This window comes from Palaemon carinicauda, chromosome 21 (assembly GCF_036898095.1).
Source record: "Palaemon carinicauda isolate YSFRI2023 chromosome 21, ASM3689809v2, whole genome shotgun sequence".
Lineage (NCBI taxonomy): Eukaryota > Metazoa > Arthropoda > Malacostraca > Decapoda > Palaemonidae > Palaemon > Palaemon carinicauda.
Window position 1 is genome coordinate 121,250,817 of NC_090745.1, and position 24,499 is coordinate 121,275,315.

Here is a 24,499-nt window from a genome sequence, read left to right on the forward strand (position 1 = left end):
CAACTTTGCACGTTTCTTTCTTCCAGCATCACACCTTGTCAAAGGTCTCAACTCCTTTTTGCTCCGCTTTCTAAGTTCTTGTTTCCCGAAGAGCTTATCAAGGATTTGTCTGCGGCCCTGATTCAGAAGGACACTCATGATCTTGTGGCCTCTTCAGCTCGTAAGACTAAGGTTGCTCCCTCAGTTCCCAGGACTTACCGCACCCCTGTGGCTGATACTCCTGCTACAAGGTTTATTCCGCCCTTTCGTGGCAGAGCCCCCAGCCGAGGAAGCTCCCGTCCAGACTCTTCCAGGAGCAGGTCTAGGAAAGGTCCCAAGACTTCAAAAGGCAAACACTGACTCTCCTCCTCTCCAGACTGCAGTAGGAGCCAGACTCAAGACCTTCTGGCAAGCTTGGGAAAGGAGAGGTGCAGACGCCCAGTCTGTCAGGTGGCTAAGGGAGGGTTACAGGATACCATTCTGCCGCAAACCCCCTCTGACCACTTCTCCCATCAACCTCTCTCCCAACTACAAGGAAAAGGACAAGAGGCTAGCGTTGCACCAGGAGGTGTCGTTCCTGTTACAGAAGAAGGCAGTGGTTATAGTCCGGGACCATCAATCCCCGGGCTTCTACAACCGTCTCTTTCTGGTGGCCAAGAAGACAGGAGGTTGGAGACCGGTGCTGGACGTCAGCGCGCTCAATGCTTATGTCACCAAGCAGACGTTCACTATGGAGACGACGAAGTCGGTCCTAGCAGCGGTCAGGCAGGAGGACTGGATGGTCTCGTTGGATCTGAAAGACGCTTACTTTCACGTTCCTATTCATCCAGACTCCCAACCTTTCCTGAGATTCGTTTTTGGAAAGGTTGTGTACCAATTCCAAGCCCTGTGTTTTGGCCTAAGCACAGCTCCTATGGTGTTTACGCATCTGATGAGGAATATTGCAAAATTCCTCCACTTATCGGACATCAGAGCCTCCCTTTATTTAGACGACTGGCTGTTGAGAGCCTCCACGAGTCGTCGCTGTCTGGAGAGTCTCAACTGGACTTTAGACTTGATCAAGGAACTGGGTCTGTTAGTCAACTTAGAAAAGTCCCAGCTCATTCCCTCCCAATCCATAGTTTACCTGGGAATGGAGATTCGGAGTCAGGATTTTCGGGCTTTTCCATCGGCCCCAAGGATAAGCCAAGCCCTAGATTGCATCCTGAGCATGCTGAAGAGGAACAGTTGCTCGGTGAGACAGTGGATGAGTCTCACAGGGACCCTGTCATCATTAGCCCTGTTCGTCGAGTTAGGGAGACTCCACCTCCGCCCTCTCCAATTCCATCTAGCAGCTCATTGGGACAAGGATTTGACGCTCGAAGCAGTCTCTATCCCTGTCACCAAAGAGATGAAGACCACTCTCTTGTGGTGGAAGACCAACCTCCTTCTCAAGGAGGGCCTATCGTTAGCGATTCAGACCCCCAATCTTCATCTCTTCTCGGATGCATCAGACTCGGGCTGGGGCGCGACCTTGAACGGACAGGAATGCTCGGGAACGTGGAACAGGGAACAGGAAACGCTCCACATCAACTGCAAGGAGCTACTGGCAGTTCATATGGCCCTAATGAACTTCAAGTCCCTCCTGCTAGGCAAGGTGGTGGAGGTGAACAACGACAACACCACAGCCTTGGCTTACATCTCCAAGCAGGGAGGGACCCATTCGAGGAACCTGTACGAGATAGCAAGGGACCTCCTCATTTGGTCAAGAAGTCTAAACCTCACTCTAGTAACGAGGTTCATTCAGGGCAACATGAACGTCTCAGCAGATCGCCTAAGCAGAAAAGATCAAGTCATCCCCACGGAATGGACCCTTCACAAGAGCGTGTGCAACAGACTTTGGACCTTGTGGGGTCAGCCTACGATAGATCTGTTTGCCACCTCCATGACCAAGAGGCTTCCTTTGTACTGTTCCCCAGTTCCAGACCCAGCAGCAGTTCATGTGGATGCTTTTCTGCTGAATTGGTCCCATCTCGACCTTTACGCATTCCCACCGTTCAAGATCATCAACAGAGTCATTCAGAAGTTCGTCTCGCACGAAGGGACACGGCTGACGCTGGTTGCTCCCCTTTGGCCTGCAAGAGAATGGTTCACAGAGGTACTACAATGGCTGGTCGACGTCCCCAGGACTCTCCCTCTAAGAGTGGACCTTCTACGTCAACCTCACGTAGACAAGGTGCACCCAAACCTCCACGCTCTTCGTCTGACTGCCTTCAGACTGTCGAAAGATTCGCTAGAGCTAGAGGCTTTTCGAAGGAGGCAGCCAGTGCGATTGCCAGAGCAAGGAGGGTATCCACTCGTAGAGTCTACCAATCCAAGTGGGAAGTCTTCCGAAGCTGGTGTAGAGCCAATGCAGTTTCCTCTACCAATACCTCTGTAACCCAAATAGCTGACTTCCTATTACATCTAAGGAATGAGAGATCCCTTTCGGCTCCTACGATTAAAGGGTACAGAAGTATGTTGGCTTCAGTTCTCCGCCACAGAGGTTTGGACCTTTCTTCCAACAAGGACCTTCAAGACATCCTTAAGTCTTTTGAGACTTCTAAAGAACGTCGTTTACCCACTCCAGGCTGGAATCTAGACGTAGTCTTAAGGTTCCTTATGTCTCCTAGGTTCGAACCTCTCCAGTCAGCTTCCTTCAAGGACCTTACCCTCAAGACTCTTTTTCTCGTCTGCCTTGCAACAGCTAAAAGAGTCAGTGAGGTTCATGCCTTCAGCAAGAACATTGGGTTCACATCCGAATCTGCAACATGTTCTTTACAGCTCGGATTTTTAGCTAAGAATGAACTTCCTTCACGTCCTTGGCCTAGATCGTTTGAAATTCCTAGCCTTTCCAACATGGTAGGTAACGAGCTAGAAAGAGTTCTTTGCCCTGTCAGAGCTCTGAAATATTATCTTAATAGGTCAAAACCTATACGAGGACAGTCGGAAGCCTTATGGTGTGCAATCAAGAAACCTTCGATGCCCATGTCCAAAAACGGAGTTTCGTATTATATAAGGCTTCTGATTAGAGAAGCCCATTCTCACATGAAGGATGAAGACCTTGCTTTGCTGAAGGTAAGGACCCACGAAGTGAGAGCCGTAGCCACTTCGATGGCCTTTAATAAGAACCGTTCTCTGCAGAGCATTATGGATGCAACTTATTGGAGGAGCAAGTCAGTGTTTGCATCATTTTATCTTAAAGATGTCCAGTCTCTTTACGAGAACTGCTACACACTGGGACCATTCGTAGCAGCGAGTGCAGTAGTAGGTGAGGGCTCAGCCACTACATTCCCTTAATCCCATAACCTTTTTTAACCTTTCTCTTGAATGCTTTTATTGTTGTTTTTTGGGTTGTTACGGTAGGCTAAGAAGCCTTCCGCATCCTTTTTGATTTGGCGGGTGGTCAATTCATTCTTGAGAAGCGCCTGGGTTAGAGGTTGTGTAGAGGTCCTTTAGTATGGGTTGCAGCCCTGTATACTTTAGCACCTTAGAGTTGATTCAGCCTCCTAAGAGGAACGCTGCGCTCAGTAAGGAAGACGAACTTAATAAAGGCAGAGTAACGGTTCAAGTCGACTTCCTTACCAGGTACTTATTATTTCATTGTTATTCTGAAATAACTGATTATATGAAATACGGGATACTTAGCTATCCTTTAGTCATGTACACTGGTTTTCACCCACCCCCCTGGGTGTGAATCAGCTACATGATTATCGGGTAAGTTTAATATTGAAAAATGTTATTTTCATTAGTAAAATAAATTTTTGAATATACTTACCCGATAATCATGATTTAATTGACCCACCCTTCCTCCCCATAGAGAACCAGTGGACCGAGGAAAAAGTGAGGTGGTGTCAACAAGAAGTACTGCAGTACCTGGCCACAGGTGGCGCTGGTGAGTACACCCCCTTCTAGTATAGTGATAGCTGGCGTATCCCTCCCGTAGAATTCTGTCGGGCAACGGAGTTGACAGCTACATGATTATCGGGTAAGTATATTCAAAAATTTATTTTACTAATGAAAATAACATTTTTCGAACCAATGGCAATTATCTGGGTGGCAAATGAGCACCTAGCAGTAGTCCATATGGAAATTATCCGCACATGGGTAGAAGCATGAGCATTAGTATTTATTGAATCTATTGAAACCTGCCATTACAACGTTTTCGGCCTTAAACTTGGCAGTCTCATTGAAATTAATGTCTTTCAAATTAAAGCTCCAGTTTGATTTCAATGTGATGTAGATGAGCGAATCCTCAGATGATCATTGTGGGATCTGTCAAATTTTGAAGTTTGAAAGGTATTCATGTACGAATCCATAGACATTGAATTGAATGTTTTTGTGTTATGAAACTTCATGTTTGAAATTTCAACCAAAGAGGATATTGAAGTACTGTAATATAGTATACATGCATGGTTTTAATCCCTCAAGACTTCTCAAGCAAACATTATTCAAATCTCTATTTTTCAGAAATGTATGCATAGCAGGTAGTAGGAGGAAAACATTTGTGTATATTTTATCATTGAAGACTCTGAATTGTGTGTTTACATTTATAACTGGTTGGCCATCTTTTTAGGTTTGTTCCAACGAGAATACAAATATTCTTCTTTTCAAAGGAGTATCCTCCACCTCAAGGAAGAAAGAGCATTTCAAGCTTAGTAACAAGCTAGTTAAGGGTTGTGGTAGCCAGTTGGTAACGTTCTTGCGTGTTGATTACCAGGCTGGAGTTCGAGTCCTGCTCAAACTTGTTAGTTCCTTTGGCCGCTGCAATATTGCTATCCTTGTGAGCTAAGGATGGAGGCTTTTGGGGAGCTTATAGGTCTATCTGCTGAGTCATCAGCGGCTATTGCCTGGTCCTCCTTGATCCTAGCTTCGTAGATGCGGCTCGGGCACTGATCATATGTATATATGGTCACTCTAGGGAATTGTCCTGCTTGATATGGCACTGTTACTGTCCCTTGCCTCTACCGTTCATGAGCAGCCTTTAAACCTTTAATAGTTGTCCTGACATGTATGCTCTGCACATTGCATACTTTTTCAGAAGAACTTACTTTTGAGGTCGAGACATTTTGCATATCCCACAAAGAGACCACTCTCTCCTGTTCATAAGAGGTCTAGGGTGCAGTCTCCCTCACCTCTTCGGCATTTCTTTTGTGCATGCAAGCACTTATAGAAACACTTGTCCATCAGTGCTTCAGCGCCCTCCAGGCCGAAGTAGTGAAGTTTTGAATTTTCCATCACTTAGTTATGAATACTGTACTCTCCTGAGCACTTTTATGCTACTAGGCTTTCATTAACTGCAGTTAATGCTCACTCTTGTTTGTGAGACTACTTCTACCAGAAAAAAAAAATTAATTATCTTTATATTTTTAGTGTAAGATCAGCATCATTTTTAATGAAATCCCACTCCAAAGTCCTGTTGCCAAAGGGAAAATGGCCAAATTATATCAAGTTGGTGCTGGGACTTTCCCTTCACCTATCGAAGTGGGACCATCCCCTCATTTACCCAACAGGCATTAACTACTGTAACTGGTTATCAAACAGTAATGACAGTTTCCAGCTCTCACTGGAAGATCCTCCTCGTTGGTCTTGGGTTTGTATATCTAGGAAAAATACTAATTACTTTTTAAACTTTTGCATTTTGCCTTTTTAGTTCAATGTTTTTGTTTAAAGTTTATTCTTAAAAGGAGGGAAATTGAATGATAGGAGGTTGGCCAGGGTGCCAGCCACTCGTAGAGCTACTACGGCTATAGTTGTTGGGTCCTTTGGCTGGCCAGACAGTACTGTACTTAATTTGATCCTTCTCTCTGGTTACAGCTAATTTTTCCTTTGCCTACACATTCACCGAATAGTCGGGCCTATTCTTTCCATATTCTCCTCTGTCTTCATAAACCTAACAACACTGAGAATGCCAAACAATTCTTCTTCACTCTAAAGGGGTTAACTACCACACTGTAATTGTTCAGTGGTTACTTTCCACTTTGTGAGGGTAGAAGAGAGACTGGCTATGGTGAGCAGTTCATCTAGAAGGACACTAAAATCCAACGATTGTTCTCTAGCCTTGGATAGTGCCATAGCCTCCGTACCATGGTCTTCCACTTTCTTGGGGTCCCTTGCTTAAGAGTACACTCAGGCACACTATTCTAGCTTTTCTCTCTTCCTCTTTTTTTTATATATGTATATATTATAAAAGAATTATTTAATGTTACTGATATTAAAATATTTTATTTCATTGTTCATTACTACTTTTGTAGTTTTATTTCCTTTCCTCACTGGGCTATATTCCCTATTGGAACCCTTGAGCTGATAGCATCATGCTTTTCCAACTAGGGTTGTAGCTTAGCTAGTAATTGAAGTTTATTACAAGATATAGAAGTTACTTCTGAAATGTATAGGAAAAATAATGTTTGTATTCCTATACATTGCTCTATGTTTGTTATAAAATTGTTGTGACTTGTTAAATTTTTGTAGCTGCTCTGTAAAAAGATGATCCAAGGACCAATGGCCTTGGATATGGATGTAAGAAAAAGTTGGCAAAGAATTCATGTTTTCACATTAGTGAATTTAGGAATATCTGAAACTGCTGAGACTTGGAAAATTTAATAAGTAGTGTTACCCTCAATTTTTCTTTTCAGGCCCGATTCGAAAGATATGGGTGATAAAGCTTCTCAGAGTAATCCCGCAGAGCAATACATACTTCTTGCTAAGCAAGCAAAGGGAGCAGGAGCAGTCCAGCTTGTGAAGCAAGTCTTAGAAGCTCCAGAAGTATATGTCTTTGGAGAACTCCTAGACATGCCCAACATACAAGAAGTAAGTTACTGTGGAAGATTTAGTTCTATGAACTATTAGTATAGTTACTTTGTTCCTACACGTAATAAATGCGGTACCATCGACCTGTGATGGGAGTATGATGTCAGCGAAGCTGAAGGGTCGTTAGACTTGAGAAGGTAAACATGGTTGTTTGCCAACAGGTAAAGTAACTTTCACTTTGACTTCGGCTGAAGCTGTGTACACGTGCTCCGCCTGGGGTAGTCCTCACAGAAAACGGAAGTAGGGTAAACTACACAAAACTCTGGTGGTTGAGAGGAGATTCCAGGTACCTCCTAAGAAAGTAGTTCTCGGTAAGTATGTTAGGAAAAATACAAATTACTTAAAAATTTGTGATTTCTATTTCTCTTTCCAGAGTGATTAATTACTGCATTGATTTCCACCCCCTAAGCCAGACATGTGGCTTGGCCTAATTAAGGAAGGCTGCCATTTCATCCATTACATGAGTAAGCCAGAGTTGGACTCCTCTCAACTTTGTAGATTTTGCATAGGGTATGACTGTTTGCAGTCATGCTCTTACGAGGATTGTAGGGAGTGGGTTCCTTTGCAATGGGTGGATTTTGCAAAAAAGAGGAAGTTTAAGAGGGATTCATTGTCATCAGGGGAACACCCAATCTGATGCCAGAAAACTTTAGCTCTACAGTATTCCTTCCTTTAGGAACAAAGCCAGCTATTTCCCTTTTGGTTTCTTCCGGGGTTGGATCCTCTGGAGGAGCTGTTAACGGAATGGAGACTGTACCGTACCCTCCTGGATTGATTCTGAGAAGGTGAGTATCTGGTCCTCTCATAGTTGGGACAATACACCCCTGCCTCTTTCTCAACCATCTCCCCTTGCTGTATTTTCTTTTGACAACCCACACGAGGAATTGAATCAGAGTAAGAAGTGGCCTTTGCTAGGGATTGAAGGTGTCCCCCTTGCTGAGAAACTTCTGGAGGTATTAACATTTACTAGAGCCCAAAGTTTCATCTTCAGTTTCCCCTGCAGAGGAGGTGCCCCTAGTGATACATTTCCTGCTAAGTATCGCCTTGCTGTAGGTAAGGTGTGCCAATTGTCCTGGGCTGGATCTCCACAAGCAGGTCTGTTGCGATCTCCACGAACAAGATTTCGACAGGATTCATGAATATCCACTCCTCCCTAGGACCAAAGTTCATTGACATTTCCTAGATCATTCAACCAGGCCAGTGTTGATTATAGGGACTTCCTCCCTCTGAAGGATTAGTCTCTTATTAAAGATGGTTTTTACCACATGTAAGAAAAAATCACTAGTATAAAATTTTTTATTTTTCCAAACTTATAAACCCAAGACCTTTAAGTTATACTGCCCTCCTCAACCCCCCCCCCCCCCCCTCTTCCTTCCCTGGCAAATGCCTAGGTCCAAGGTCAAAGTGTCCAGTACATAGTATTCATATGTGCACATGTATTATACACTGTACATTTGAATATAAACTGTGGTAGAAACCAAATAAAAACAATAGGCAGTACTGTACGGCACCTGCCCGTTAGCAAGGGGCAGTGACTTGAAAGATTAGGAGTTATCCCACCTTAGGGCAACAGGCTTTTGCGAATTTTTGCCGTCTCTGTTACCTAACCCTCGCAAAAAAAGAGGTTTGACTGTACATTATTACTCTGCAGCCATTCTTCAAATGCCCTCTTTTTCTTTTCCACTTTCATCTTCACTCATTCATTCCACCATTCATTGCCCTTTTTCATGCTGCCTCCAACAATCCTCTTGCCATAGACATCATTTGCAAGCCCAATAAGATTTTCTTTTACTGACTTCTACTCCTCCTCTAGATCACCAATTTCACCCCATCATATGCCACTTCCAACCTTTCTTGATGTTCACTTATCTCACTACCTCCCTTTTACATCCCTCTCTTCTATTTCCCCACTTTATTTTCCTTCAACCAAAAAATTATCAAACATACCGTTAGCCATGTCCCTAAACACATGCACATCTTTCAATCTTCCAAACATTCTTCTTGTTATCAACACACAATCCTTTACTGCCCTATCTACCATTCATCCATTTGCCACTCTTACTAATGTATACTTGTTTATATATAACTTCTTTTTTTTTTTTAACTACAACTTATCACCAGCTCTTGTTATACTCCTACAGTATCTAGCAGCCTCTTGCCACTCATTTTCACATGGTATGCCATACTTCCCAATGACACCTTCTACCTTTTGAGTCCCCCAATCTGGCATTTAAGCCACCCATCACAACTACATAATTCCTTCTACTCAGTCCTTCTATACACTTAGTTAATTCATTCCGCTATTTACTTTTCTCACACCCTGACCCATGCACACTAATATAAGCCCAACATTCCCTGGCCAACCTAACCCTTGCCCACATTAACATAGATGATACTGCCTGCCATTCCACTCCTTTATCTGTCATCCATTCACTCAGCAGTAAAGCCACACCTTGTCTTCCTCTTCCCCTTTCAATCCTAGACACTCTACGTGTCGCTTCACCAAATATCACTTCACACTTCCCTTTTATCTTTGTCTCACACAAGGCCAATACATCCATCCTTCTATTCCAAAACATACCTCCAATCTCACATCTTTTACTCGATCGTACTACATCCACGCACATTCATACACCCCAAAACTAGAGTGTGGGGAGCTGTCACTCTCCCTCAGCTCCTTTTTGATATCTCGCAGGAAGTAACTATACAAGAGAGGGGATTCCCAGTTCCCTCATCCCGTACGTTTTAATTGCCTCTCTTCACATGCAGGGATACATTTATAATATTGTAATTGTTGTTATGCCCCTGTGGCCACAGAAAAAATGCAAATTTTAAAATTTGTGATATTGTCACCAGTGCCATGAAGGTGAATAAATTATTGAAGAGCACTACTAATACTCATAGAATTGTCAGAATAAAGCTGGACATCGTAAATTTCTGGGATTTTTCAACTTGAATCAAACAGTAAACTACATACAGTACTCTATGCTAAACCTTCTTAGGGGCATGTCATTTCTAATCTGTCTCAGGGTACCGTGGCACAATTGAAGAGTCCCCAAACCTCCTGGCATCTTCCATCAAAAATTTGGAGTGGTTGCAGAGTTCAAGTGGATTCACTCCAAAAGTCAGGTCGAAGTGGCTGCTTAGTGATCTGGCAGGGGAGCGGGGTTCCTCGTCAGTAACTACCGACACCTTGTTATATTTTAGCATGCGAGATCCAGCTATGCTGAAAACATACTCCTTTGACTTGGGGTTTTTATACAGTACAGAAGGTAGTCAACTTACAAACTTAACTGGTTCCAAGATCGTTGTAAGTCAGATTGTTTGCAAGGCCAATTTTGTTAGATTTTGTACGAGGATAGGCCTTACCTGAATCCATTGATTATGATTTCCAGCTGTAAAAGTCAACAAATTGTTAAGTTTCATGTGAAATCGATATCAGGTTATTACAAATGTTGTTTTGCTAACTCTATTAAATGAAATATTATTTTTCAATATTTAACTTAGCCGGTGATTATATAGCTGCAACTCTGTTGCCCGACAGACAACTCTACGGTAAAAACTCGCCAGCGATCACTACACAGGTTGCGGGTGTGCCCAACAGCGCCATCTGTCGTCCAGATACCCAGTACTCAATGTAAACAAAGACTCAATTTTCTCTCTGTCGAGCTATCGACAAGACGTACTTTACTCGCTGTTGCTAAACTGGAGTTTTTCACATCTATTTGGTGAAGTACTATATTCTAGTTTTGAGCTTTCGCTATGCAGGTGTTTTATCTTCATCTTAAATCTTGAACTCGTTTTGGATAGATTTAATTATGGTGACAAACAGAGTATGGACTTTCTTTCACTTTTAAATGGCCGACCCTTCCCTTAGACGGAAGTGTGTTTAGGCTTTTAGTAATTATCTTATCACGTTATAGATTTTCCTCTATATATTTTATATCTCTCCGCCTTTATTAGGCCTCTTCGATTAACTTTCCATTCATTATAAACATATAAAAATAAATTTTAATGTTTTGTTTATATGCGACCTTTCCTGAGAGTAGGCGGTCCTAACTTGGAAACCGAAGTTAATCAATGTTGAGCCCTTTATATCGTAATTAGCTTTTAAAGAGCTAAGGATTTAAAACTTTTTAAATGTAATATTTTATGAAAGAATTTCTTTGATAGTCTTCGTACTGTTTTCAAAGATGAACTAACGTTTAGTTTATTTATGCTACGCAGTTGTTGACGTTCAGGACGTTCAACATGCGCTCTATCGTTACGATAGAGAGAGAGTGTATCACGGTTTCACTTTGCAGTAAGAGTAAATCGATTCTGACGTTTTGTTCATTCTTTCTTAGCTTAAATGTTTTAAATTCTATTTTAAAGGAACTTTTTATTTGAAAAACCTTTCAGTTTTTTCCTTTAGTCAAATAACATGTTTTTTTGACGAAATATAATTGGGCTCTTCTCTTAGGTGTGAAATCAAGAGAGAAAGAGAGAGAGAGATAGAGACGGAGGGAGAGAGAGGAGAGAAAACGTTCCGTTCAAGCGGGTAACGTTGTTCTCGAGTTACTCTCGTCCCTAGTCGCTGTACGGGGAGGAAGGATAAAACTTTTTTAGTTTTTTTATTCTCGTCCCCAGGCTATGTGCGGTGAGAGATTGAAAACGTAGTTATATGAACTAGTGTTTAGTCTCTTTCCCAGCCACTGATTTTTTTATCTTAAAATATGTTTTCTGTTTTTTGCTGGTATTAATGAGCTTGCATTATACGACTGATTTCGCAATTACTACCTTTTAATGTAGGGTAGAATTGCGTGTTTCAGGTAGAAATCGGTAAAAGTTTCGATTTCAGTGAAATAAGTGCAAAACAGAAAATCGAAGTGATAAAGTGATATGCGCAAAGTGTTACAGAGTTGCGTCCGAGGGTTCGTCTGTTCGTGCCTGTCGTTCACCTAGTCCGGGACCTCTTGCATGCTCCCAAGCCCAGGGGAGAAGTAATGTCAAACGACTTATGGGTTCGAGAGGCCTTGATCAACGAACAGACGTTTTCCCTCTATGGTATCGGGTGTATCTTTCCAAGATCTCCCCTACCATAAGACGAGAGAGACGTTGTTTCTCCTCGTCATCCGAAGGCTTTTCGCATAAGAAACCTGTCACAAGGTTTCGAAGCCCTTAAGCGAAAGTCAGTCCTTTCAGGACAGGTCCAGCGTCCTGATTACAACCATTAGGACAGCTCTGACCCTTTGCAGTCATCGGATAACTGCTCGCCGCCTAACAAAAGCGTAACACAGACTCCGAGAGTCTTTTTTTGTTGGCAAAGTGTTGCGGTCACAGACGTTACCCTCGTCTCTTACCACAACCATTTCCGTTGATCCTTAATGGGTTTTATGGCAAGACATGCAGTATATGCTTGCCTCCCTTATGGAAGGCTATTCTGCCGATTAGTCCGTTGAGTCTAGCCGTTTATCTCATCGATATCCTGGCTTTCAGCCAACCTAACGTTCCTTTGTGCTTACTGTTGACGTTGGCGTAGCTTAGTCACGTCAGTCAGGTTGTTGAGAACCACACTCGATGCGGTCTCGTGTGGTTTTTCAGCCGCATTTGGACGTTAGGCCACTTGCTGATGCTCCTGTTGACGTTCAAGACGTTCACTAACAATCGGAGTTGACTTGTTTTGACGTTGTGCATCAACCTCCGCATTCTAGAGTTGTTTTGACTGCTCAGTCTAGGCAGTCAAAGCAGTCTCGAGTGGACGCTGTGCGTCCTCACGCACCTGTTGTGGTTGACAGTTCAGTTGTTGACAGTTCACAGACTGTCAAGCAGTTACATGACGTTGCGTTCTGGTCCGCTACTATGCTTGAGACTCGGCTTTTATCGGACAAGGTTCCTGTAGATGAGGAAGTTGCTGTTCCCCCTCCTACTGATATTCCCTTGAAGACTCTGTCAGATGGAGAGGAGCCTAAAGCTGCTTAGCCCCCTATGGACATTAATTAAATCATGATGATTTTTTTTTAAGGATCTTTGTCCGGATCTTTTTGTAACTGCTGCTCCTCGTTCGCCTAAACGTCAGAGCTTACACTAGGCCTAGCTACTTCGAAGCCGTTGTTTTTAAGCTAGTGCTCTCTCGCTCTCCTAGAGAGCTTTACGTTGGCTAGGCGACTGGTTTTTCACCAGGAGGAGTTTGGGGGATACAGCCTTTGCTTTCCCTTCTTTTAAACTGGTTTATAGAGCGAGAGTCTGATATGACACGAGAGAAGTTCTCGGCTTGGGAGTTCATGCCTCTGCCCAGATAGACTTCTCAATTCTCGTAGACTCTCCCTGGCGCCTGGCCAGGAGACGCTCCAAGTTTTTTTTACAGGTCAACCTCACAGCTGTTTTCGAGCCTTTGAAGTTTTGCTGTACAATTATGTCATGCATAACAAGGCTTTCAGGGATGGTAAGCGGTACCTCCTCAGTCGCTAACCCCGTCTGTTGCCGCACCTGCTCCCGTAGACCCTAAATGGGCTTTGCTGCAAGACATGCAGTCCAAGCTTGCGTCCTTGATAGAGGACTTTAATGCGGAGAAGGTTGCTACCGAACCTTCTGGCCAACAACCTTCCAACCGGTCGGTTGTGCACCCTGGTGACGCTGAGGTAACCTACTCGCGTCTGCCAGTTGAGGTGGTTCCTCCACCGATGCGACCCAGTGTGGGTTGCCAGCCGCACGTTGACGTTAAGCGACGCTCGGAGGTGGTTGTTGACCTTCAGGACGTTCAACAACCAGCAGAGGTGACTTGTTTTGACGCAGTGCGTCAACCTCAGCAACCCGGTAGGGTGTTGACTGCACAACCCAGACGGTCTAGACAGTCTCGGGTTGACGCTGTGCTTCCTCGCGCACCCATGGTTGTTGACAGTTCACAGACTGTGCAGCAGTTCCATGATGTTGTGTCCGGCTCCGTCACGCATGCACCAGTGCGACCGGACTCAGCGAGCCAGACGTTGCCCACTCCGTTGCCGTTTCCTCATCAGTTTTCGGATGAGGAACCCTCTGATGAGGACGTTGCTGAACAACAAGACGATCAGCCCCCAGAATAGATCAAGCCCTGCTATCCATCCAGAAGAAGCTGAAGAAGGAACGCTGCTCAGTCAGGCTGTGGATGAGTCTGGTAGGGACGCTGTCATCCGTGGAACATTTTGTGTCACTAGGAAGACTACACCTCCGTCCTCTTCAATACCATCTAGCTTTTCACTGGACAAAGGACAAGACGCTAGAAGCGGTCTCGATCCCGGTTTCCGAAAAGATAGTCTTGTCTGACTTGGTGGAAGGACAATATCAACCTAAGAGAGGGTCTTCCCCTGGCTGTTCAGACTCCCAACCACGTTCTCTTCTCGGACGCATCGGACGTGGGCTGGGGCGCGACACTAGACGGTCGGGAATGCTCAGGACTGTGGAACTCGAGTCAGAGGAGCTTGCATATCAACTGCAAGGAGCTGTTGGCAGTACATCTGGCCTTGAAAAGCTTCAAGTCTCTCCTTCGAGGCAAAGTGGTGGAAGTTAACTCGGACATCACCACGGCCTTGGCGTACATCTCCAAACAAGGAGGTACCCACTCACTGACGTTGTACGAGATCGCAGGGACCTGCTCATCTGGTCAAAAGGTCAAGACATCTCCCTAGTAACGAGGTTCATCCAAGGCGACTTGAACGTCATAGCAGATTGTCTCAGTCGGAAAGGGCAAGTAATTCCAACCGAATGGACCCTCCACAAGGATGTGTGCAAGAGACTTTGGGCCACTTGGGGTAAAACCATCCATAGATCTCTTTGCAACCTCGCTGACCAAGAGGCTTCCAATCTATTGCTCTCCAGTCCCGGACCCAGCAGCAATACATATAGATGCTTTCCTCCTAGATTGGTCACATCTGGATCTCTACGCATTCCCACCGTTCAAGATTGTCAACAAGGTACTGCAGAAGTTCGCCTCTCACGAAGGGACAAGGTTGACGTTAGTTGCTTCCCTCTGGCCCGCGAGAGAATGGTTCACCGAGATACTTCGATGGTTAGTAGACGTTCCCAGTAGTCTTCCTCTAAGGGTAGACCTTCTACGTCAGCCACACGTAAAGAAGGTACTCCAAAGCCTCCACGCTCTTCGTCTGACTGCCTTCAGACTATCGAAAGACTCTCGAGAGCTAGAGGCTTTTCGAAGGAAGCAGCCAGTGCGATTGCTAGAGCAAGGAGAGCGTCTTCCATTAGAGTCTACCAATCGAAGTGGGAAGTCTTCCGAGACTGGTGCAAGTCAGTTTCTGTATCCTCGACCAGTACCTCTGTAGCTCAAATAGCTGTTTTTCTCTTATACCTGAGAAAAGGACGATCCCTTTCAGCTCCCACTATCAAGGGCTACAGAAGCATGTTGGCATCGGTCTTCCGGCATAGAGGCTTAGATCTTTCCAATCATAAAGATCTGCAAGACCTCCTTAAGTCTTTTGAGACCACCAAGGAGTGTTGTTTGGCTACCCCTGGATGGAATTTAGACGTGGTACTAAGATTCTTCATGTCAGACAGGTTGGAGCCGTTACAATCAGCCTCCCTGAAAGATCTCACTCTTAAGACTCTTTTCCTGGTATGCTTAGCCTCGGCTAAAAGAGTCAGTGAGATTCATGCCTTCAGCAAGAACATTGGATTTTCGTCAGAAAAAGCCACTTGTTCGCTACAACTTGGTTTTCTAGCCAAAAATGAGCTGCCTTCTCGGCCTTGGCCTAAATCTTTCGATATCCCCAGCTTATCGGAGATCGTAGGCAATGAACTAGAAAGAGTCTTATGCCCTGTTAGAGCTCTTAAGTTCTATTTAAAGCGTACTAAACCTTTACAAGGCCAATCTGAAGCTTTATGGTGTTCAGTTAAGAAACCATCCTTGCCTATGTCAAAGAATGTTTGGTCAGACTTTATCAGATTGTTAATACGAGAAGCTCATTCACATCTGAGTGAGGAAGACCGAACTTTGCTTAAGGTGAAGACGCACGAAGTTAGAGCTGTAACAACTTCCGTGGCCTTTAAGCAAAATAGATCTCTGCAAAGTATAATGGACGCAACCTATTGGAGAAGCAAGTCAGTGTTCGCGTCATTTTACTTGAAAGATGTCCAGTCTCTTTACAAGAACTGCTACACACTGGGACCATTCGTAGCAGCGAGTGCAGTAGTGGGTGAGGGCTCAACCACTACAATTCCCTAATTCCATACCCTTTTAATCTTTCTCTTGAAATGTTTTTATTGTTGTTTTTTGGGTTGTCCGGAAGGCTAAGAAGCCTTTCGCATCCTGGTTGATTTGGCGGGTGGTCAAAGTCATTTCTTGAGAGCGCCTAGATTAGGGGTTTTGATGAGGTCCTGTTGTATGGGTTGCAACCCTTGATACTTCAGATCCTAGGGGTCGATCAGCATCCTAAGAGGATCGCGAGGCTCCGTAAGGAAGACGTACTTAAAAGGCAGAGTAATTGTTCAAGTCGACTTCCTTACCAGGTACCTATTTATTTTGTTTTTGTTATTTTGATAACTTCTAAAATGAAATAAAAACTCTTAGCTCATAAAAGTGTAAACATATATTGCTGGTCTCTACCCACCCCCCTGGGTGTGAATCAGCTATATAATCACCGGCTAAGTTAAATATTGAAAAATGTTATTTTGATAATAAAATAAATTTTTGAATATACTTACCCGGTGATTATAAATTAAAGGACCCTCCCTTCCTCCCCAATAGAGACGCAGTGGGACGAGGAGAAAATTGAGTCTTTGTTTACATTGAGTACTGGGTATCTGGACGACAGATGGCGCTGTTGGGCACACCCGCAACCTGTGTAGCGATCGCTGGCGAGTTTTTACCGTAGAGTTGTCTGTCGGGCAACAGAGTTGCAGCTATATAATCACCGGGTAAGTATATTCAAAAATTTATTTTATTATCAAAATAACATTTTATTACAGAATCTCGTTATCTTTGTTTTTTTAGTTGGATTTGTTTTTGTATCTCCAAATGTTTGTAAGTTAAGGACCTTCTGTAGTTAGGAAAAATACAAAATTCTGTAAAAATGTAATTGTTTTTTTGGTTGAAGTGAATCAATGCAATTAATGACCTTTCTCTTTCAGCTAAAAAATGATCCCCAACATGCAGGATATTATGAATTACTTCAACTATTTGCTTACGGTGTGTATGGAGACTACGTTAAAGAATCCGCCAAGTTTCCACCACTATCGGCAGTAATGTTAACCAAGTTAAGGCATCTAACGATAGTTTCCATGGCAACAGGCCAGAAGCGAATTCCTCTTGTGACACTTGGGAATCAACTGGGTCTCACCTCCAACAGGGAATTAGAAGATTTAATAATTGAAGCTATGTATACAGGTATGTAAATTAACCATGTCACCAGAAATCAGTGTTGAAATACCTAACACCTGAAGTAGTAAGGGTCGTGCATTCGCTGATAAGCTGCACGTACTATATATAATTTTCTTGCACACAATGCCAGACACTATTTTACTAGTTTACAGTATTATTATCATTATTACTATCCAAGCTACAACCCTAATTGGAAAAGCAAGATGCTATAAGCCCAGGGGCTCCAATAGGGAAAAATAGCCCAGTGAGGAAAGGAAATAAGGAAATAAATAACTGAAGAGAACAAATTAACAATAAATCATTCTTAAAAAAGTAATGTCAAGAGAGATATGTCATATATAAACTATTAACAACGTCAAAAACAAATATGTCATATATAAACTATAAAAAGACTCATGTCCGCCTGGTCAACAAAAAAGCATTTGCTCCAACTTTGAACTTTTGAAGTTCTACTGATTCAACAACCCGATTAGGAAGATCATTCCACAACTTGGTAACAGCTGAAATAAAACTTCTAGAGTACTGCGTAGTATTGAGTCTTATGATGGAGAAGGCCTGGCTATTAGAATTAACTGATATACGTATATACTATACGATGAAGTCAATGAGATTATAATAGAAAATTGGTGTGAGCATTCATGGGGTATTTTTGGGGCTATCAAGTGTGTCATATTGTTAATTATCTCTTCCATTTTTTATGGCTTCATGCCTACCAATTACAGTGTAATTTAATTTGCACACCATAAACAATGGTAGTTGTTCTTTCTAGTGATCCCTTGGATCCAAGTTTCTTTGTTTTTATTTAACAAAGAAGTCTTTCTATTTACTCGATCATTTCATTTTGGTTTCTTCCCCTCTCCTAACTTGCCCAACTAATTAAACTTTTAAATGCTTTTATCATCACATATCTATGTACACGATTTGAGGGTCATTTGAGTCAAAATAGCACTGGTATCTGTTGTTTTTCATAATTGATGATCCATTTTCATTACTAGTATAGTTTTTTTTTTTTTTTTTTAATGTAGACAACTATGGAAATCTGTCAACAGCTCTGAATGTTTTATCGTCACTAAATCTATATTGCATTCATAAGATCATAAATCTTATAATAGGTTTTGTCCTATCAACAGTTTTGATTGAGTGTTAAAGTTCTTAAAGGTTTTGAGGAAGAGGATAAGAAGTGATTGCATCTAGGGGGCAAAGGGTCACTTATAAGACATTTAAGCACAGTAGGGGGACATAAAAATACCTGTTGAATGAAACGTACAGTAGTATTTTAGTCCCTTATTATTCTGTTAATATTCTAATGTTTCTGTGACAGCTTAATATTCTAATGTTTCTGTGACAGCTTAATATTCTAATGTTTCTGTGACAGCTTAATATTCTAATGTTTCTGTGACAGCTTTCAAGTTGCAAGCAATTCTCTACCTAAATGACAAAAGCCTTTAAATGTACACATGATATTGTCATCCTTATGTGAACCTTTGTTCATACCTCTCCCAAGCATATGACTGACTCTTACAATGACTTTATACTTAAAGAGCCTGTTTTAAATCCTCGAGACTGAACTGCATCTCCTGAATGTAGATCTGGGATTGCTGCAAATTATGAAGCACGATGTCGAATCCTTACAAAACTCAAATTAGGATTGCAAGTAGGTCAAGGACAGAGGCTCTTCAACATCCAGATCTCAGCATTGATAATGTTTCTTTAACACTGTATGACTTGAAATTTTAGATGTAATTCTAGACAGCAAAATTTACTTTTGAGAAATACATTAGGTCTGTCCCTTCTTCAATTGCACAAAAAATTGACTTATTGAGAAAGTAAGATTTTCAGTGTTCAATCTATTTTGAAGAAGTTTTTCAATTCTTTCATTCTATTAAAATTCCTGTCTTATCTAGATATTAATCTCTGGCACCATCGTTTAATTAGTTTATTATGCATGTTGCATAAGATTTTTTTATAATTCTGACCATCCTTTACATTCAGATCTTCTTGGACAGTATCATCCTGTTCTTAACACTAGGTATGCAGTTAATTCTAAGTCATGCTTCTCCATCATGAGGCTTAATATTACAGTATTCTAAAAGTTTTCTTCAAACTATGACCAGGTTGTGGAATGATCTTCCTAACTGGGTAGTTGAGTCGTTAGAACTTCAAACATTCAAACTTGCAGCGAAGGGTTTTACGTTGAACAGGCTGACATTCTCTCTTCGTAGTTTATTATGACATCTGTTTTAATGTTACTGCTCATAAAGTTTTTTTTTTTTTTCATTCTCTTATAGTTTAATTCCTTTCCCTACTGGCCTATTTTTCCTTGTTGGAGCCCTGGGGCTTATAGCATCCTGCTTTCCAGCTAGGGTTGTAGCTTAGCTAGTAATAATAGTAGTGGCTCTCACAAAGTTCAGTTAGGTAATTCTAAGTCTTTATAATTCTAGTCTCTTATAATGGTTCCATTGAGCATATTAAAGATCCACTGAGGCAAGCATACAGCAGGCATTGAAATTCTGAGATTCTCTTATTTTTTTTCTGGCAATCAAATTGCTTTTTTCCAGTTCAGTAGAACCATATCTTTAAGAACATTTTTATTTAGATCTTTCCTTTATGAAGTTAGACAGGAAAGGAGTTCTCTCCATTCTCTTTATCATGAACACCCATAAGAAAGAGGTCTTCATCTCTTCTTCCTCTTATTTCCTGGGTCTTCCTACAGATCTTTGTGCTACTACTACCATGTTAACTGGTTACTCACTGTTCTTCGTCCCTTCTCATCACATGACCAAAGTCTCAATTTGAGAATTCTCAGCCATTTTTCCTCTCCATCAATTCCTTGTTGACAAAATGATCTAATATCGTACCCTAGCCAAGAGTTTTAACATAATGGGGTTGTACTTTTTCAAAATATCTTACATCTTTGTCAGTGCACGTTTCCACAGCACAGAGTATTACAGTCCATATGTAACCATTGTAATTCTTTGCTGTCTTTACTAAGGGGATGTTTTTATTCATGAGTAGCTAGGCAGTATCTTCATTTCCTCAATGCTATCAAAGATAAAATATATATACATTATTAATTATAAAACAAGTCAATGGACCCATCTGTTGTACCAATTTTTGTCAAAGATACATTGATTCCAGAAAGATTGAGATAGCTTTGCTATAATTGTTCAGAATGTAAAAACAGGTCTAGAGCAAGAATAAATTTTCACAACCTTCAATTCTTACCAAGCCATGTCACTTTCAAACTCCTGTTGTATTTGTATGCAGACTAAATCTTTTAGTAACTTCTAAATTTTTTTTCCAGATATTATTCATGGAAAACTTGATCAAAAGAATGGTATTCTTGAACTAGATTATGCTATCGGCCGTGATATTAAGCCTGAAGATTTGCCAAATATAATAAATACTCTACAGGTCAGTGTGGTATTACTTTTTATGTAAAATCCAGTTTATCTACCATTTTAATGTGCAAATAACAATCTGATTTTTGAGCAACATTGTCATAACTTGTATTTTGTTAATAATGTTACCATTGGTTCTGTTGTGAATGACACTCGTATTTTATTTTATAGATAGACTTTTGATATTTCTTACAGTCTTGGTGTGATACATGTGACACCATGCTATCAAACATTGACCAACTCATTACAAGAGCCAATTCAGATAAAGATGCTCATCTTAAGCACAGAAATTCCTTAGAGACAGAGGTAAAGTATTATTGTATAAGTTTTAGTACCATTGAAAGTTTTCAGTTTACCAATGACTGAGATTTAGCTTCCCAGTCTGGCACAGACCTGTCTCTTCCCTAGGCTGTAGGTGTTAATCTTGATCTAAGAAACACTTTGTCAAAGTGCTAAATTTTAGCAAGGCAGTTAGATACATGAATTAACATTTCCTTCATTTATAGCATCGTGTTTGAGTATCGTAAGTAAATAAGCATTTATACTCTGATAAAGGAGGCTAAATATACAGTCATTTTATCTAAAATACAATACTTTGAGATCTCGCAAAGTTCTGTCTGCCAGAGAAGCTTGTGCATTTGATCCTATACCATTGGGAAGCCATAACAGTTTTTATAATGATTCGTTGCCTAATCAGTTCATGCATTCCACAGAAAGCGAAGAGGGTGAAGGAAGTTTCTCAAAGTAATGTAGTGGATCATAAGAAGCTTAATGAGTACTACTCTTCTGAATTTGCTGAGGCAGCAAGTAGAATATAAGGGAGAGGGTCTTGAAATCCAGTGATGATTTAACACTACTCTGTTAATAAACGTAAATAGATTAGACTAAAGAAGTATTTGACAAAGCCCAAGAAACATCAATTTAACCAACTCGCTAAGAGAAAGATCTGTTTGGAACTAGTTTGTGATAATAAAGTTTTCAGTTGCATTAAAATTATTTGCTTTTCGAGAAAATCCTTCACCATAAAGCTACTAGAGACTTTTTTTTTTATGTTGGGAAAGTTCTTGGCAATTACTTTATTCATTATGCATTTTCACGTCATTTTATTCGTCGTGCATTTTCACGTTGGTAACTAATTTAACCGTCGTCAAGATATATCTGGTAATTATCATAATTTCAAGGAAATTTAGTTATGCCCATCTACACCGATGCCTAAATTTTTTTTCATTCTACTTTTAGAATAGTATTATCTGTTGCGTTTATGATTCTGTAGAATTGCTGGTATTTTTTTAGGTCAACCTTTAAGGTTTTTACACAACTTGAAAGACCCTAGGGGTCTTTTATATATGGGAGGATGTGGATGCATAGAGGAGTGTTTCCCACTGCCATCCTATGTCGCTACTCGACAATCAAGTAAAATTAGAGGATAAGGAAGATATACACCAGTGGTTTTTTCAACTCTCGTACCAAAACGTTTTGCGATCTTCGCTAGCAATATCCAAGAACGAGATTGAGAATGGCTGATAAATTAGTCAGTGTTTTGGTAGAAGAAACGATTGTGCTTCTACCCGAATGACAACAGTTAGAGGCTCATGTTCACAGCATGACATAGCATCTGTCTCATGGGGGGAAACAAACTTAGGTGCACCTGGTTTTCCGCAATCATGACCACCATTTGCAAAGCCTCTGAAGCTAAAAGAGAACACCCATGCATAACACTGAAAGTGTCAGGTGTCTCAAGTAGGTTGTAGTCAACAAAGTGCTTTAATAAACCAGGTAGTTTCAAATGTAGTAAGGCAAGACCTCTACACCAATCAGAGGCCAAAGGAAGTAACTAGTTTATATAATGTGGGGCAGTAACTAACACCACCAATTAATTACTGTACTTCCTGCAATATTTCTATTTATAAGACCATGGATTTTATTCTCATAGGAATAATTAATTATCAGTGAAATTATGCTTGTTGATTAAAACCAGAGAACTCAGAACAAAAAGTTGGCTAAGCTGTGATGATAATTGTCCTCTGTTGACATCATCCCTTTTTTTTTCAGAATACTACTGTTTCTTGAACATTCTGTTCATTACCCTTAACCTTTGGCTTTTCCCTCTAATTCATATGGGGCAATCCTTACTTGATACCAATGGTTCTTTGCAGCTTCATTGCTTTGTCTTGTGATCCCATCAAGTCTCCTCTTGCCTTGGCAAAAAACTTTTTACTTTGCTCCAATTAGCACATCTTATTCAAAATTTATTCTTAGGTTAAGCCATGATTCTGTGGTCTCAAATTAAGTATTAATTTTTTCTCCCAACTTAGACCTAAGATAAATGTGTTCCAACATGTTAATTGGGTATTCTTTCACAGACATATCTCACGGTTTTATCACTTGTCAGCGTATAGACGCTTTCCAAAGCAGTTAATTTCTCGGTTCACTCCTTGGGTCACATCCTTGAAGCTCATGGAAAAAAGCATGATTTGTTGAACTTTACATATCATAGATGTTTTTAAATCGACTTCTCCCTTATGGATTTCATGTGAAAGGAGTTTTTCCATTCTCTTCTGTCATATACTGTACTTTCTTCCTGACCTCTATGTCTAGGTTTTCTTTTATCCTTACTTGACATGATTTCTTTGGGTGTCTTCAGGTCTTCATCCTGCCATTTCTTATCTACTGCCTATAAAATAAGTTTTAGAATGGTAGATTGTTGTAGGCTTTAAATTTAAAGATAAGTTTTTATACTGAAACATAAATTTTTCCAACAAACCATTTAATTAAAGTTGTCTTTACATGGTATGAAACCCTGCCAGTTCCATCCAGAGAAAGACAAACAAATTTTCGTTGTCTGTCCAGACCTGTGATTAATGGGTTTGTATAGTGAGAAACATGCTGATATAAAAACATTTTTTCAATATATCCTATTCCAAATAAGTGGACTGAATAATTATTGAGACTATTCAAGAAGAAAAACATTTGTGTTGCCATAGGCATGAGTTTAACTCAGGCCAATTTAGGAGGACAACCGATTCCCTAAAGAATCTTTCCATGTATCCTACTCTTGTGGAGAGACTCAACTTGGAGGATGAATGAAGATCCAAAGTAGTGTCCTATGTGGACACTGAAGGCTTCCTCCAGAGAAAGCTGCAGCCTATGATCTTGTAAAACTTTACGGACCTGTGATCTAGCAAAGGGAACAAGTGAGGAGAGCTCATGCAGCCATTGAACCCCCCAGCAGTGTCCCTGTCTTATATCATCCAGCACTTCCTTGACTCCTGTAACAAACTTAGCCCATGTTAAGCTGAAATCGCTGATCAGAGACAACGCCCTACTCATAGTGACATTCTGATTCCTAAGTTCTTACAGCAGTGATTGTCTTATCTCAAACTGCTCGCAAGTCACTAATGTAAACGTGGGCTCATCCCACTATCCCTTAAAAGACTTCATGTGAGACTGGGTCACCATATTCATGAATGCTCAGAGAATCTGGAGGACTGGTCATATAGATATAAGACACAGGATCAGGGGGACATCTCTGGGGTGAAGGATTGGAACACATGTCCCTCTGCTGTCTATCCTTTCAACTGCCTTTAACCAGTGAGTCTGTCTAATATGCTTGAGGAGGACAAATCAATAGAGGGGCCTTTAGCCATCCAGCCCAAAGGGTAAATCAAGAAGTCTTGAGCATTACTAGACAGCTTGCTTCTCTTTGAGGAAGGTTGCTCCACTGATAAGACTCCCGAGATGCTGGAGAGCCTTGGCCTATGTTAATCCCTCCTAACTTTGGTAGGGAAGAGAATTTTTCTCGCCTCTCCCTCTAAAGTAGCAGGAATCACACTACTCATCCTTATGGAAATGGGCTAGCTTTGGACCAAACTTTATGGGAGAGGGAAACCATGCTGTTAGTTTGAAAGATTATTGGGACTGGCTCGAACCTTTCTACGGGTTG

General features: G+C 41.4%; 2 protein-coding genes across 3 annotated transcripts in view; both read left to right on the top strand.

Annotated features, from left to right (window-relative positions):
- Positions 1–24,499, top strand: part of LOC137615452 (cell division cycle-associated protein 3-like) — a 310,532-nt gene that overhangs the window by 182,408 nt on the left and 103,625 nt on the right. The window lies entirely within an intron of this gene.
- LOC137615449 (COP9 signalosome complex subunit 7b-like) overlaps positions 1–24,499 on the top strand; it is a 47,347-nt gene that overhangs the window by 20,155 nt on the left and 2,693 nt on the right. The window contains exons 3-7 of one of the 2 annotated variants that reach the window (XM_068345328.1): positions 6,633–6,807; positions 16,906–17,161; positions 20,460–20,569; positions 20,752–20,862; positions 21,270–21,549. In XM_068345328.1, coding sequence (XP_068201429.1) covers positions 6,633–6,807; positions 16,906–17,161; positions 20,460–20,569; positions 20,752–20,862; positions 21,270–21,374 — 757 coding nt within the window. In that variant the 3' untranslated portion in view covers positions 21,375–21,549. Of the gene's footprint in view, positions 1–6,632; positions 6,808–16,905; positions 17,162–20,459; positions 20,570–20,751; positions 20,863–21,269; positions 21,550–24,499 lie in introns of those variants that run through there. The other variant, XM_068345327.1, reaches the window with a different exon arrangement.